Consider the following 15,493-nt stretch of genomic DNA (forward strand, 5'->3'; position numbering starts at 1 on the left):
GGGCTTCATATAAAAACACTCGCATGTCATGCGTAATCGATTTGTGGTAAAACTGCACCGCATTCCTCTCATACCTCCACCACGTCACGGTGCTCCCACGGATGTGTGATCACTTTTCTGTTGCGTTACCAGTGTTTTTTAATAAAGTCACTATATGTGTAACAATAACATCGATATGTTAGTTTTATCCTCAGACACCGTTCTCTCTGTTTCCTTCTGATCCGACACACTCATTTGCGGATTATCTGTGTTTTGACAGATACAATCTGACCTACATGTCAGTCAACAATCACACAAATCTGCAGTCGAACCAGTCAAAGATCGCACGTGTTTGTCTTAAAAACAGGAATTTAGGAAGTCATGCATAGTAGTAAACAAACCAAATCTGAAGATCGCCTAGACGCGCCCCCCCCCCCCCCCCCCCCCCACCTCAGAGTGAGACTCTTCCTCACTTTGTTCCGGGTCCCCGTGAGTGTCTCTGACTGACACCTGAAAAACAAGTCTCCGTCACTTCTTCCAAGAGCAGCCGAGCTGCGGCGCGGATGCTGCATGCGCGAGGAGGTGCGGCAAAAAAAAAAACTAGATTAGGAAGACGAGGAGAGAGCGCTGTTGTTGCGTCAAATCTCGTCAGTGTTGTATTGTTGAAAACGGGAGCGTCGGGGCTGCACTCCGCAGAGTTTCTCCGTACCAAAAAAACTTCTCCGCAAACTTTTTTGGGATTGTTTGATTTATATGAGAGGAGGGAAGCGAGGGCTACGAAGGTGAAACAGCGAGGGAATGGAGAAGCACAAAGGTAAGAGGAGGATTTCTTTTTATTACTTTGTGTCAATAACACGAGCTGCTGACTGCTTGACCGTGTCCATGTCATCGCTGATGAAGCATCTTCATGGAAATGAATGCTTTACAACTATTTTGCAAAAATATTTGACAGTAAATGTTGAAAACAAATATACCAAAATATGACATTTATAGATTTTGGATGCAGAGTCTTTTGTATGTTGCCAGATCCGGATAGAAAGGCTTTTGTTTTTAGTTCAGTTTTTATACCATGGACATATAAAGACATATATATATATATCTCCTGATAAGTACATTTTAGTTTATATTACCTGGTCACCTGTCTCTAAAATGATATAATAATTTATAGGTAGCCTACCAAAATAGTCTGTCATGTCAAACTAGTGAGCTGCCTTTGGGCAACAAGTCCTCAGAGTCAGAGTTGAATGCATCCTGTGTCACCAACGAAATGAGGATGTGTGGCTTATCCTATAACCGCCCCGCCATCCAAGTGGGCTCTATAAAATAGTTTACACTGTGGCCACTGATGAATTCCAATAGCAGCAACATTGTTCCCACAGCATTCCTCAAATGCCTGCGGTTATTTGTCCATGAGGGATGAGCAAGGCCGTTTAATACTTCCTGATTGACAAAAAACAAAGAGTTTGAATGTTGTCAGTAGAATGATTGGCCATGCAGTGCAGTCTCACCTTGCCCGTCTGATCATGTAAAGAAAACAAGCACAGAGGCCAGTTAGAGGGGAGGTTAGTCATCTTTGGAGCTCAGCAACGTGACATGTGGACCAGCATAAACACAGTATGAATCCCCCTCACCGCCACTGGACCGGGTGAGGCAACTGGGTGGACTCGCTGGACTGAAAACAATGAGCGACTAGTCTAAATGGAATGGGATCACCACAATTTGAAATTCTTGCTGCAGCATTCCTGTTCTCCAGCTGACTGGACAGCCCAGTCTGTTTACTCCCACACTGTCCCGGAGTAAATAGCCATTGTTGCAGTTTCTTCATTCATCTATCCATCACACGGAGAGCTGAATAAGACAATAACTTAATCCGCATGTTTGAGTCATTTTCAAGCAAATATTCCCCTGGTTCCAGCTTCTCAAATGTGAAGATGCGCCATTTTTTCTCAGTTTTATAAGATTGTAAATTGAATATCTTTGCGTCTAGGGAATTGTGATGGGGATGTTCCACTCATTTCTGACATTTTTATAGAATAAACCATTCAACGATGAGAAGTTGCAGCCCTAATCATGCTCAATATCTCAGCGTGGAGTGATTTTGACAAATAGTCGGGAGGAGTTGTGCATCTTTTGATTGTTGAAACTAATTTGTTGCGATGGATAGCCTATACGGCACGACGCAATATTGTAAAGTGGTTTTCAAAGGTGTGCATTGCAGCATTAATTTGATTCTGATCAACTGAATAGGGTTTGAATACCTATGGTTCCACTTTCTAAATCACTTCTATCAGTTGAAGACAGGAGCTCCAGTTATGAACCAAAGACATGTAGATCTGAGTTAAGAGGATGTAATTCATAGGAGAGATGGAGACCTGAGGGCAGGTGGAGTGATGCAGGGCAATGATCCTACACCTGGTAGAATGCGCCGGTGTGTGTGTGTGTGTGTGTGTGGCTGAAATAAAGACCGGAGTGTACTCTTTTGGCAGATGTATGCAGCAGCACCGGGACACTGAATTAGATACTAACAGCCACAGGCAGCCAGTGGAGGAGGTACAGTGAAGGGAAACCTGGGAAAAGTCAGGGGGTTGTCAATGACAAGGAGAGGCATTGTTTAGTATTCTGGATATGCTCCATTTGACTCCAACCTGACTCACGCAGGTTTCATTCGAGAGGAACGACTTTTCAGCAGCTCATGTCGCTGATTCTCACACCTTCTGCCAGAGATGAGGATCAGATTAGTGAAACCACCTGGAGCTGTGTTTGGTTTGAGAGTCCTTTGGGCTGTGATGTTTGAGAATCATCGTTGCAGTAGAGGACGTACTTCAGTAGCTCAGCAGACAGATTCATGGCTCATTGGTTACTTTCACCATTTTCAGAACAATAGCCTAAATAACATACAAGTACATATATAGAAATAAAAGAGTGTATTTTCACTAAATATTCCGATGAAGGAAATGGAAATGTTTTTGTATTGTTTTACAAGATCCTCTCCAATATTTATTATCTTCATTTCCTTGTCAGTCAGTGCCTTCCTCCTCATGCCCTTGCTTGTTTTGCTTTCCGTGTTATTATGGATCCCACCAGTTGAATCCACTGTGCCGGCTGCAGGCTCTTTGTCAGCTGGGTTTCACCCAGAAAAGCAGTGATGGGGGGGGGGGGGGGGGGGGGGGGGGTGTTTGTGATGATGGCTCCTTTTCTCGCCTCCAGCGTCAGCCGTCTTCTCCAACAATAATCTGATTCTGTGACCACTGCCAAAATAAAATGCAAGACAAATGGAGGCCGACTGACAGATGTGTTGATGGACATTTTTGAAGTGGATTGTTCGCTTGACACACAAGCAACTGATTAAAAAAACTGAATCTGTCGGCCTATTGATTTGTCTTGGCAGGAAGATCAGGACTGTATTCAGACAGCTTCTGTTGCATGAACTAAATAATGTAAAAATGCAGCTTTCAACCAATTGCACCACTATTTTTATGGTTATGTTTTTTTTCAGCAGTACATGTTTGTGTGCACAGTATTATTTGATGTAGTGTCAAAAACAAAAAACACTTGATCCTGAAAAAGTTATTTTCACTTTTATTATGTGTGTCCCAAGTGCTGGCAATAGTTTCAGAGCTGCTGGTGTTTTATTTGGCCTACAGTCTGTGAACGGCAGGATCCTGTCAATCAAAATGACTTTCAGTCAAAATAAATTGTGCAGTTTGGGTGCTATCAGTTGAAAGTTAAGAGTTTAAAAGGCGCTTTACAGTGTAGCATGACAATGTGACAGAGTCAGTGGGTTTGACCTCCCATGAGCTCAGCAGAGGCAGGCTGAGATGAAGGCCATCAGCGCTGGCATGGGGTCTCCCGGTTCACTTGTGTGTGTGTGTGTGTGTGTGTGTGTGTGTGTCATGGGCTGTACTTGCCAACGGGGTCGGGGAGTGAGTGGGGTAAAGTGCGGGTAATTCAGGAAGCTGGGGCTATAAAAATGATGAAAGAAAGACGGTCTTCCTGATCTGTGGCAGTGCAGCGCTCCGTGTGAGTTTTGGCCCGTTTCGCCCTCTGGGTCTCGCTCCTGTTCATTTACAACACATCAAACATGGCTTTGTTTATTGGATACAGGAGCTCTGGATAAGACCTGTATTGTGTGTGGTTCTTTTCTTTTTTTTTTTCTCTCACCAGGTACTCTTTTGAAGGAAATGGTACTCTCTTGTAATCACGCACACATGCACGCTCACTAGTTGTTACTCTCCCTGCAGCCCTCCTGGCCACTTATCTGTGGGATAATAACCAAGCAGAGAATCTTTTATGTGGGTGACTCTGAGGCGGCATTGCTAGTTAGTTTTTATTTGTCAGCAGCTGCTTCTAGTCTGTCGCTTTCTTTCTCATCAAGCCAAGACTGCGGAGCCTTGTAAAGCTTCACTTTTCCTCCCGCGTGAATCTGCATGGTATATACATACATACACCCCCACACCACACACACACACACACCTCAGAATATCTAGAGGACGATGCCTTTGACTGGGGTCCTGTGGAGCGAGGGAACGTATACAGAGAGAGGAAGATTTAAGGAGGGATGTAGGCAGGGAGCTGCATTAAGAGGAGGAGGTGGAACCACACTGAGCCTCTACTGCACCATGGCCCGAGGCTGACAGAGTTTTCATCTCTGCGATGAGAAATACCAACGGGAGAGAGAAAAGAGTTATGGAGTCACAATATTATCTGTTCCTGGCAAAGTAGATCGCTAACATACATTGAGTTTTCTGCGCGTTGTACTGCACAGATCAGTAATGCAGTTTGGGTATTGACTTGTTTTGGATGTAAAAATATCTTATTTGCCTGGCTCCCATCGAGAAACTGGTCCCCACGTTACACATTTGATCCATTGTTAACATAAGAACATCAGAGCAGTATTCGTATATATTTTATTTATTATATTTCAAATGTTCACTTTCCAATCATGCCACCATTTAACATCGTTTAAGAACACTTATTGGCTTTTGTCCCACAGCAATTGTTAACATTCCTGTACAGTAATATGTAATATAATATGTGCTAACATTGTTAACATTTGACATTAAACTTAAGCTCAATAAATTCATCATAAGCTTCAAAAATCTTGTTAAAGAAATACATTTGTCAGTATAAATCAGTATAAATGGCAGATTCTGGCATGGTCCTTTTCTCACTTCTCACATCTTTGGCTTTTCTCTACACTCTCTCTCTCACACACACGCACACGCACACGCACACGCACACGCACACGCACACTCTTCATGTCATCAACTAAGCCAGAATGTTGAACCTTCAGCTCAAGCATCCATCTGCAGGGACTACAGTAGCATGCGCTGCATCCTAATCAAGATGAAGTTGCTCAAGTACACCAGGGCCCCTTCCTATAAAAAGAAAAAAAAAAAAAAAAAGATTTCCTTGGCTTTTTAGAGCCCATTAGAATGTTTCAGCTATAAAAACTGCCTGATTTCTCCAAGGGCCGAGCTGTAAGCCTCGATATCACCAAGACAGCACAGATCTGAAGAAAGACTGGGAGAAAGAAAAGGCTGATGGGGAAAGATAAAGCGTGAGATGAATAAAGGCGAGATTCAATAGTTGGAACAGAGGGAAGATGAAAGAGGAGAAACTTAAAAAAGAGAGTGGAACTATGCTTTTTAAGTGACTCCTTTACAGCGTGATTGTTTTAACATTTGCAGTCCACATACTCTCTCTAGTCTTTCTTACGTGCAGTGTTTTAAGCCTTCTCCACTCCTTTTTAACTTTGTCCTCGCATGACATAGGAGCTTCTAACCACATTGATAAAACCTGGTTAATATTTAATTGTGCCGTAGCTGCACGCCTCAAGCATATTTTTGCATCTGCCAAAAAAAGAAATTAATAATAATTTAAAAAAACAGTAGACACAGGATGTACTAATAGTTCATTATGAGACTGATTGTTTCAATTTCACCAAACGTACAGCAACTGATTCCGCCGACTTCCTCTTCTCTGGTGGAAGTTGTGTTGAACAGCACAAGGAGCAGCTGCCGCGTTCCGACCAGTGGATTTTACAAACTCTTTGGCCATGACAAAACCGCTGGACAACTCCAAGCTCCTCCTACATCACATTTTTTCCCACAGTGTAAAAAAAACACTTCCTGCCACTAGTAGATGACCTCCTTTCTGACCTCTAGTGACAACAAGACTGACACCGAGGTTTTATTTTTGAACCACTTTAACATTCTAACCATGCCAAAGCTGTTTCCATGATGTTTATAATGGAGGACAATGAGCCATCATTGATTCAGGAATGATGAGCCTGTTTGGCCTCCCCGTTGTCTATGAATGAATGAGTCCTCAAAGCGCTGCTGTATTTCACTCAGGTTGTCAATAACTCTGCAGAATCTGCTGTGTTGCCACAAGCGGATGAAGTGTGGAGGATCTTCTAAAAACCAACACGTCCCAGTGGTTTTTAATCACAGCAACGCACTAAGACAGGAACTTGATGACCGTGCACCTCAACATAAAAGTCACAGTGTTGCGTGTGTCAAGAATCTGAAGTGACACTTTGTTTGCCGTGAATGTGTCTTGCAACCAGAATTTAAACTGACAATGTTGCATGCTAATTTTTCCCACTATTTTCCCACTTTTTTAGTTTTTCGCAAAGTCTTTGTAATTTCTTTCCGCGTACATGCTGTATGCTGATAACAATATTTGCTAACTCTCATTATAGGTGAGGTTTCTTTATTTGCTCTCGCAAACTAATCAAACCTTTTTATGTGAAAACTCAGGGCAATGTTGACTTAATGCTGTGAGAAAAGGACTTCTGTGCTTTTACCTGAAATGTTTGATGTACCATGTTGCTTCAATATATTCTCTTGCTTTTTTTTCCCTCTCTCGTGCCACTTTGTCCACTTCTTTCTTTCCAAAGTTCCTTCAGCGCTGCTATCAGACACAGGCGGCCCCTTCTCTGAGGTCATCAAGCTGACACCCCGCTTTTTTTTGAAATTCAGGTTTCTACGGCAATAACACCAAAACACAGCTTGGATTAATCCAGCTGTGTCCACGTATGTCACTGCCTCACAGCTGAACCCAGTGTGTTGCATGGAGACAGACCAGCGTCTGACGATAGCGATCAAATCAAGTGTTTTGTCCTCTTTCTGGGCCTTGCCATCAGCCAATTATCTGCCACACTCAGCAGAGTCAGGCCAGGCTGGAACAAACCAATCATACGTGGCTCATTCTCTGCGTTGTATTGCATTGAAACTCACCCGAAGGTCATTCGGGTCCTTGGAAGTTTGGTGCGTAAGAGTCAAATGATAAGGAACAAATCTGCTGCTTCAGACAGTTTCTTTCCTGTCTGCTGAAGCAGAAACAGCTTGAATTTGTTGGCGTGTAAACGTTTTAATGTCAGTGTTTGGCCACTGGTTGCAATTCTCCTTCTTTCCACCACTTCCCTTTTAGGTGAACTTGGAGCTCTGTCATTGTTAGTCACAAAATGGCACTAGATAGACTGGGTGCTGGGTGTCATTTGATGTAACTTTGGTGTACTGCATCTACCAATCATTGGTTTCTTTGAAAATGGAATTATGTAAGTGTATTTCCTACCAGGCAAGACAATATTTCTCTTCATTTTTTTGTTGCTGTTTACCTTACCTTAACTAGAATATGATATGATCCCGACCCGTTATAATCTACTCTAGTTTTTTCTTTAATTTCGATGTCACTATTTGTTACTGATAGTTGTTAATGTCTTATACACATTGTTTTTTGAACTAACAGTAAATATGTAACAGCTTTATGGTAAAACTTGAGCTTTTTATGTCTGACACTGGGTCAAAATAACTGTATATTAATTTGGTCTAAAACTCAAACGTATTGTAAAAAAAATATTGTTGAGTCCCTTCAACATGTTAGAGTAAACACTGTAGTGATTTTGTAGGTTTTATGTTACCAATGCAACGTCAGCATCGTTTTCAGATTAATAATATCATTTTTAAATTGTGTGCCCTCATACAACACAGCATTTGCTGCATTAGCTATAAGACAAACATTGATACATTGTAAGAAGGAGTTGTTTTATCATTAATGAAAGGCATAAACATGCTTGAAAACAGCACAAATATTGCATCAGTGAAAAACTGGATATTTCCTGGAGCATAAATTTACATGCTGGAGTTGTTTTGAAAGTAGACAGATGGAGGAAGATGATGTAAAGATGAGTGAAAACATGGAAATTGAGCCTATTTGAAATGAGAAAGAACTGATAAAAGGTAGAAGTACACACCAGTCACATAGATTTGTGTTTGTTTTTGCCTTTTAAAGGACTTTGACGACATCTTATGGGTTTTGTGAACACGCTACTGATTCATTCTCACTGTGATGTCACAAGTTCAAGAGAAAGACCTGACTCTTTTTAGAGCTGAAGTGCCATTCCAAACACGCATTATCATTCAGTATACTGTAGGCACTGTAGGCTGTTGTGAGGGAAAGCTAATTAGATTCTTGTCAGATTATATTCGCCCAGCATGTTTTCCCACTGATCCGACCAAGCAGAGGAAGTATATCAGCAAACCCCATTTAACCTGGAAGCAGCCTGAGTGAAATGAGAGGCCATGCCTGACTCATTAATTTAATAAAGTGAAGATGCGACCCGTCAGTGTTGATGCTGGACCTCAAGCCCCGTCAGAATAAGAAATGCTGCCAGGATCTTGACAAGACCCTCTTGTTGCAGAATGCATGTTTAAATTTAACAAGGAGAATGGTGGTACAGACCCAAGTTCATTCCTCTCTTCTTTGAATGAAAAGCCTTCATTGAGAAATTATTTTGACATGGACTTTGTGAATGCAGTCTATTTCCTGTTTATTTCATTTGCTGACCAAATTTGGGGCTTGTTTCAGTAAGTTTTGGTTCTTAGTGAGACCTTGTTGTCATCTCCGTGACAGACAGGAGGTTAGCAGCTGTGCTTGAAGATTATTAAAGATTAAAGTCTAATTTGTAGTCCAGATGCACAGATAAAAGCACAGACATGCATGCAAAGACATTATGTTTGTTAGTTTTGGTCTAACACAAAAGATTTCCGCCGAAATGAAAGAATGATCCTTTTGTTTTACTGACCACAGTCAGGGTCAGACAAGGTAAACAGATGGAGGCCAGCACTGATAACAGGCTTCAGTAGATCACAACTAATATTGCAGGAAATATTTGTTATGTGTCTTTGATCTGATCTTTTTGCCTTTTATAATGTTGTAGTATCATGGTGGATTCCACTAAAACCTCAGCCAGTGTGTCATTGTTTTACATCCAAAATAACAGCAACAGTCCAAAATTAGTAGTTCTTTTCAGTTTCATACTTCTGTCTTCCTAAGCAGGCATTACGCATACACCTTACTGATCTGCCAACTTATTAGTGCACTATATCAAACACTGAGTGGGTGTCTTTGTGTGAGAGAATTCAAACAAAAACCTTTCTAGTAGCAAAGTAGGAAGTACAACCTCAGGCATGAGGAAGAGAAATTCCCCTAATGCTTGATGTTGTAAATTCTCAAATAGACTGATTATTGACTCAAACTTTATGCTGTTAGGTGTTCTCTTTATTACATTCTTACCTGCCTTTTTACTTTGTTTTGTTGCATCCCAGACATATATTTCTATAAATGACAACACTGTAGCGCTTTGGCTGGCTGATGGTGTCTCCGATTCCTTTTGGCCATTCTACAGAAGTGAATCGTTTATGCTGCGGTCACTCACTGGATGTTCAGTGGGCGTCTGGCCAGCCCGTAGCCCACAGAGACTGCCTGCTCCAGACCTCCCTGTCCTGTCAGCTGACTCTGTTTCCCAGGGTCCTCCAATCCAAAAGGCCATCAGAGTCAATCTCTGCAAACACACAATGAGGAGACGCTGGAAAAATGTTTAGATTCATACTGTGCAGGCAGACATCAGCAGCTAAACAATTACTGGAAATGTAATGAAAGGTTTTGATCATTATAGTAACGTATAACTTTCATTATTTTACATGCCCATATGTGTGTGTGTGTGTGTGTGTGATGTTTTCCATGGTGCAGGTCCTCCTAACGGGGCCTCTCAGCAGACGTTGACTCAGCTTGAGCAGGAGTCATTAAAAACAGCCCAGCTTGCTGTAGCTTTGGGAAAGCCTCTCGTCATCTCCGAGGGGCAAAGCGTACCGGGTTCTGACACCTTATTTTGCAGAAATTCACCCAGCTTTGGCCCTTTGATGTGTGGGAGTGTAGGAAGGAGGGGAGAGGGCATGAATGTACTTCCCCCGCAAGGCCCGGTTAGTGATCTGTGTGAGCCGGAAGGAGCCTCTAAAATAGAGTCGCTGACTGTTTTAAAAGAGTTCAAATGAGAAGTTTACTCTCTTTATAATAGTTGTGAGATTTGCTCATCTCTCTCTAAGCAACAAATAGTTGCTTACGGTGTTTGTTTTTTTATTCCTATTCATAGATGCATATTTTATGCTTGAGTTTTTTACTTGTTTTTAAGTTTAGTTCGAAAAGTGAATTAGACGAATTAAGGGATTTATAAATATTTAGCCAAAATACTCAGTATACAGTAGCCTACTATCATACACTGCTGATTGAAGGAAACTTTGGACATTCCAGTATCTAAGAACAGTATGACATCCCCTTTGATATTAGCCCCACCTTATCCTTTAATAAAGTCTCCCTTCTTTATCCCCTTTCTGTTTTCGTATTTTGGTGAAGTGCTCACACTGAGGCCCACTGTAGCATGGGGGTCTATTCATGAGGCCAAGAGACAGTGAAGGGAAGCACAAAGAGCTCCCCACACGGTGGAGAGGGCTGTGAGCTCAGCGATGACCCCTGAAGGATGTGTGTGGGCTGCACCCAGACACAGAGGCCCTGCCGACTCCAGGCCCAGACTCCTCCCTCCTCTGGACTTCACCTTTCACTAAACCCATGCAACTACCAAAACAACCTCAAACAGACTTGCAGCTGACAATAGCAACTGGATGAGAGTAATGACTCAATGACATAAAGTCTGAATGGTTATCGACTCGTTGCCAGCTCAAAACCTCTGAAGAGTCTCTCCCATGTTAAATGTTGGCCTGGCTTAAGGCGCAAAGGCCCAGCAGTGAGAATGGAATAACTAACAAACTTGCAGCTGAATTCAGTGTTAAGAGACAAGTCATTGAGTTTAACTCCCTGTTCTCCATGAATTAAAGTATAGTATTCTGCCTGGAAACGTCCCAGGATTTATATTGCTCTCAGCTCTTCTCTCTCTTGCTGATGGGAACTGCCACAGCTCTGGTCCAAAGCCATTGTTTTAATACTCCTAAATACTATCCCGCCAAGAAATGTGTAACACTCGTTAGCAAGTGATTTTATTTTTGATGTTCCTCTGAGACCGTCTCGTCTGTCTGTGCTTCCAGTGCTGGACCAGCTCCTGATGGAGCTCCACCGATTCCTGCTCATCCTGGACAAGGAGACCCTGAGTGGGAACGCCACCATCCAGAAGGGCTTGCTCTCTGATCTCCTCCAGTCCTACAGAGCATCCAATGGTATGAAGGAAATACTGTAGTCGATATACAGTACTTACAGTAGAGCACTTATTTGCATCAAAAAGGATTTTGACTAATAGGCTGCTCACTGGCTTAGCTTTGTAAACATTTCATTCAGGAAAGCGCCTGAATGAAGCGGAGCTCAACAGGTAGTACGGGCCAGATCAGTCAGTAAACTATGAGGAGTGCATACCCTAGATCATCTTTCAAAGCCCCATAACTTTATCAACAAATATTAAAACTCGCGGTGTAGATGTATAAGGAAATACAATTCTCAAACTGCTTAACTAAATTTATAGAAGAACTGATGTTGGTGGATATTTGGGGGGAATTTTATTTTTACAAGTGAAAGTGAAAGGTTAGAAACAGGCCGTATAGGTGTGATAATACCTATTTCTAAACCTATCTGGTTTAGATATAAGTGGCTTGATATACTTAAAAGCCTGAAAGAGAATAAATGTAATAATGCAAGCAAAATAACTGCATTGCAAATATCCCAAAATTAGAAATGACATGTGAACTGAGGAACTGTGACTTTTCTTGTCTTACTTCACTGTAAGACAATCTTTCATTCCTTAGAGTGATAGAATCTTGCCTGCTCTGTGTTATGCGTTGACATTTACCTCCCATGAAGGCTGCTGAATGTCTAAGAGTTACTGTGGACTTCCAGCTCCAAGAAATATGAGATAGCACTATTTTATTAATTAAGGCAGGTACATTGAAAAAGTCAACCATAGCAGGTTAGACTTGGTACATAGGGGGTATCAAGTTGAAGGATATTTCCACGAGAGCCATTGCTGAAAAGAAATAGTTAAGTAGTTCCTCAGTGTTCCTCATTTATATTTCTTCATGGTGTGGTATTTGTGATGACATGACAGTTACATTGGTTGAGGTCTAACCCACAAATCTTTAAACATGGATCATTCAAAAGCTTTTGACAAGCAGTTAGTCTGCCTTTATGCAAAGTACCTTATGTAACATGTGGTCAAGCCCTGCTTTTCCCACAATTCAATGAGCTTAGATTGTCGGCTATCAAGCAACCCACTCTGGTATTATTTTAAACTCTCAGTAACCACCATGTAATAATTATACTCTTGCATGCTTCCATTAACAAATACATTTGGGATCTTTTATCCCATTTTGATGGCTGATAACCACACTGCGGTGGCTGAATTTAAATATGTTTTGCCTGCACTTCTACTTCCCTTGCAAAATAATCAGATTGACGTTTTTTAATGTGGATATTTCAGTTTTGTCCTTACAAGCCAGATGCAATCAGAGTGCCTATTGCTTCATCGGGAAATGATGCATGGCCCGTTAACGTATCCTGTCAAACAGCTAAAGACAAGTTTGTTATTCTTGACACTCAACATGAAGATATGGTGACTATGCTGTTGTGCTGGTGTGATTTATGGTACATTCACAATTGTGAACCAGTGCTACACGGAGCCTCAGCTGAGCCTCAGCCCCAAGGTGTGTGATTAACTGGGATTAATAAATTAGCTTTGTGCGATACTTAAGCTATAAAAACATTAGACTGTAAAAATCCTTGTTTTAAGCTAATCTTTCTAACAGTATACTGGAAACTTTCGACCCAATTATGTTACATTCGCTGTCACTTTTGGATTGAAAAAGTTAGCATGAGCTTTGCTACTCCCTCCCTGTCTTTCTGTCTCTCACACACTGACACACGCAACTGCTCACCAACACACACACACACACACACACACCAGCAGTCATGCTTTTCCATGTTCAGGTCCTGGACTCGTCTCTCCGTACTTCCTCTCCTGGCTCCAGGCTGTATCATTTTTCCGAAGCTGCATTTATCCTCTGGGGACGCACACTTCCTTTGAGCAGCAGCTTATAAATAGCATTTCAACTCTGTTCCCCGAAAATCTGTTTTCACTGTGCAGGCAAAACATAGTTTCAATCTGCTGTTGTTTGGTTTCACCTAGCGATATCGATTTCAAAGGAGAAAGCTTCTCTAGAGGATCCCCCAAGGTTAGAGTTCTGTTTGATTTTCTCTCAGGGTATATTCTTAGTCAGCTGAAATATTTAATTCAATGAAACAACCTTCCTCAAAACTTCGCTGCAGCTCCGGAACAAATTCCCATAACAGGTTACAGTGTCCAGCTGGAGCCTTCTACCCCGAAACCACAGGGTTTATTGTCTGAGAAAAGACATTCATTCAAACTGTTTATGTGGGAATGTCATGGCGACGTTTTCGCCAACTTGTAATTACTCCACCATGCTAAGACCGACGTCAAACAAAACACAGTGCTTTTCTCACTGAGCTGACTTCAGCATTGGTGTATGACATGAGGTTTCATCATCTCCGCTTATTGCCTAAATGATACCGTTGCTCACACTGACTCGTAAATATTTACGTTTTAGTGCAAGGAGAAGTCAGGTCAGTCTCAAGTGACAGCCCTAATTAATTGTCTGGCGTTTAGCTGTTCACCATGTGAAGCGCTTTCTAATCACTGTTTTTTTGTTGGCCTTACAGGAAACCATATTGAGTTAGACTATTTCCTTATTTTCACTTCAATCAAATACTACTCTTTCTGGCTTTCTGACCTTTTATGCTTATATCCAAAAACTGAAAATAAACTGTTGTCCTAATCTTTGTTTGTGAAGATGAATTCCATGCAGACACTGAGTGGAAGTATGATTTCAAACTAAACCCCAACCATACCTTTGGTTATAACGTCGTTGCACATGGACCAAGTTCAGGAGCTCCATCGTGTGTTTAGTCGTACGATCTTCAAAGATAGAAGTGACACAGTGCCCTATCTGTGCAGGCAGGGACTTTTCTGACTAATGTTCGATGAATGCCAGCCACGGTGAGAGTGGGTGTCAATAATGGGCCCATCTGTCCACACAATAGGCCACTTGTTTGGGTCAAGTTCCCCCTTTTTATCCTGGACGTTTGACAAACATGATGAAAGATTGTTTGGCACCAAGGTGGAGTCAGATTTTTCTCATCAGAGCTACAAGAAATGTGCATGCTCTTCATATGATCACATACAGTTAAATAACTCGTGTACAGTATATGAAGAGGTCTTCATTCTACTGAAGTGTAGTACAACTTTCAACAAAGAAATTAAGTGTCAGATTTTGATCTTAATAACATCAGTTTCATTAAATGTACAGTATGGTATAACTGTGCATGGGTTACTTTGGATAGTTCCATTCATCTTTTACACATCCACCGTTTTCCTTTTATTATCATAATCAAATGCAGAACATTTGCCTGAATACTGTAATTGTTTACCACGAATGCAAAGCATGCATGCATCACTGTGGTACATGGTGTTTTCTCGAGCTGTATTCAAATGGCTTCTGCTAGTTTCTTCAGTAGAACACAATGTTAGTGTTTGTGGTAGCTACCCACCAAGTAAAACTGCAGAAGCGTTTTGATGTGAACCGTTAACCACCCTCTGTTGTCTCTGTGCAGGTGCTGATGAAGAGTATATCTACATGAACAAAGTCAGTGTTGCTGGTAAGGACACAGGCTGCAAAGGTGTGAGTTTTAAACTGGAAACAGGTGGCAAGTTGCTGAAATATAATCTATTAAGAAAAGGATTTTATGTTTACTATTGAAAACAAGGATAATGTGATAATACAGCGGTTTTAACTTTTTAGCAATGGAGGATAATGTCAGTCGCATCACCACTTTGGTCCAGACTGTAATATTATAACAAATGCTGGATGGATCGCCACAAAATTTAGTACATATCAATGGTGCAGACACGTTGCATGGTGCAACTTGTGAAACCAGCAGGTCAAAATTGCAATTTGTCCAATACTTTGTCCAAGACACTCATGCCTGCTAAATATCAGCATGTTAGCGTCGTCTTTGTGAGGAGCATGCTACTGTTGCATGCTGATGTTAGCATTTAGCTCAAAGAACAGCCTCACAGAGCCACCGGCATGGCTGTAGAATCATAGTAACGTTAGAAGACAGTTATTACAAAGTTATTTTGAACTGTAGGTCAAGG

General features: G+C 41.5%; 1 protein-coding gene across 1 annotated transcript in view; it reads left to right on the top strand.

Moving 5' to 3' along the window:
* The first annotated feature begins 682 nt into the window (after positions 1-682).
* The window catches only part of afap1l2 (actin filament associated protein 1-like 2), a 31,951-nt gene continuing 17,140 nt past the window's right edge, over positions 683-15,493 (top strand). The window contains exons 1-3 of the mRNA XM_079182234.1: positions 683-793; positions 11,364-11,492; positions 14,950-14,994. Coding sequence (XP_079038360.1) covers positions 778-793; positions 11,364-11,492; positions 14,950-14,994 — 190 coding nt within the window. The 5' untranslated portion in view covers positions 683-777. The remainder of the gene's footprint in view (positions 794-11,363; positions 11,493-14,949; positions 14,995-15,493) is intronic.

The sequence above is a fragment of the Pholis gunnellus genome (genome assembly GCF_910591455.1).
Source record: "Pholis gunnellus genome assembly, chromosome: 21".
Taxonomy (NCBI): Eukaryota; Metazoa; Chordata; class Actinopteri; order Perciformes; family Pholidae; genus Pholis; species Pholis gunnellus.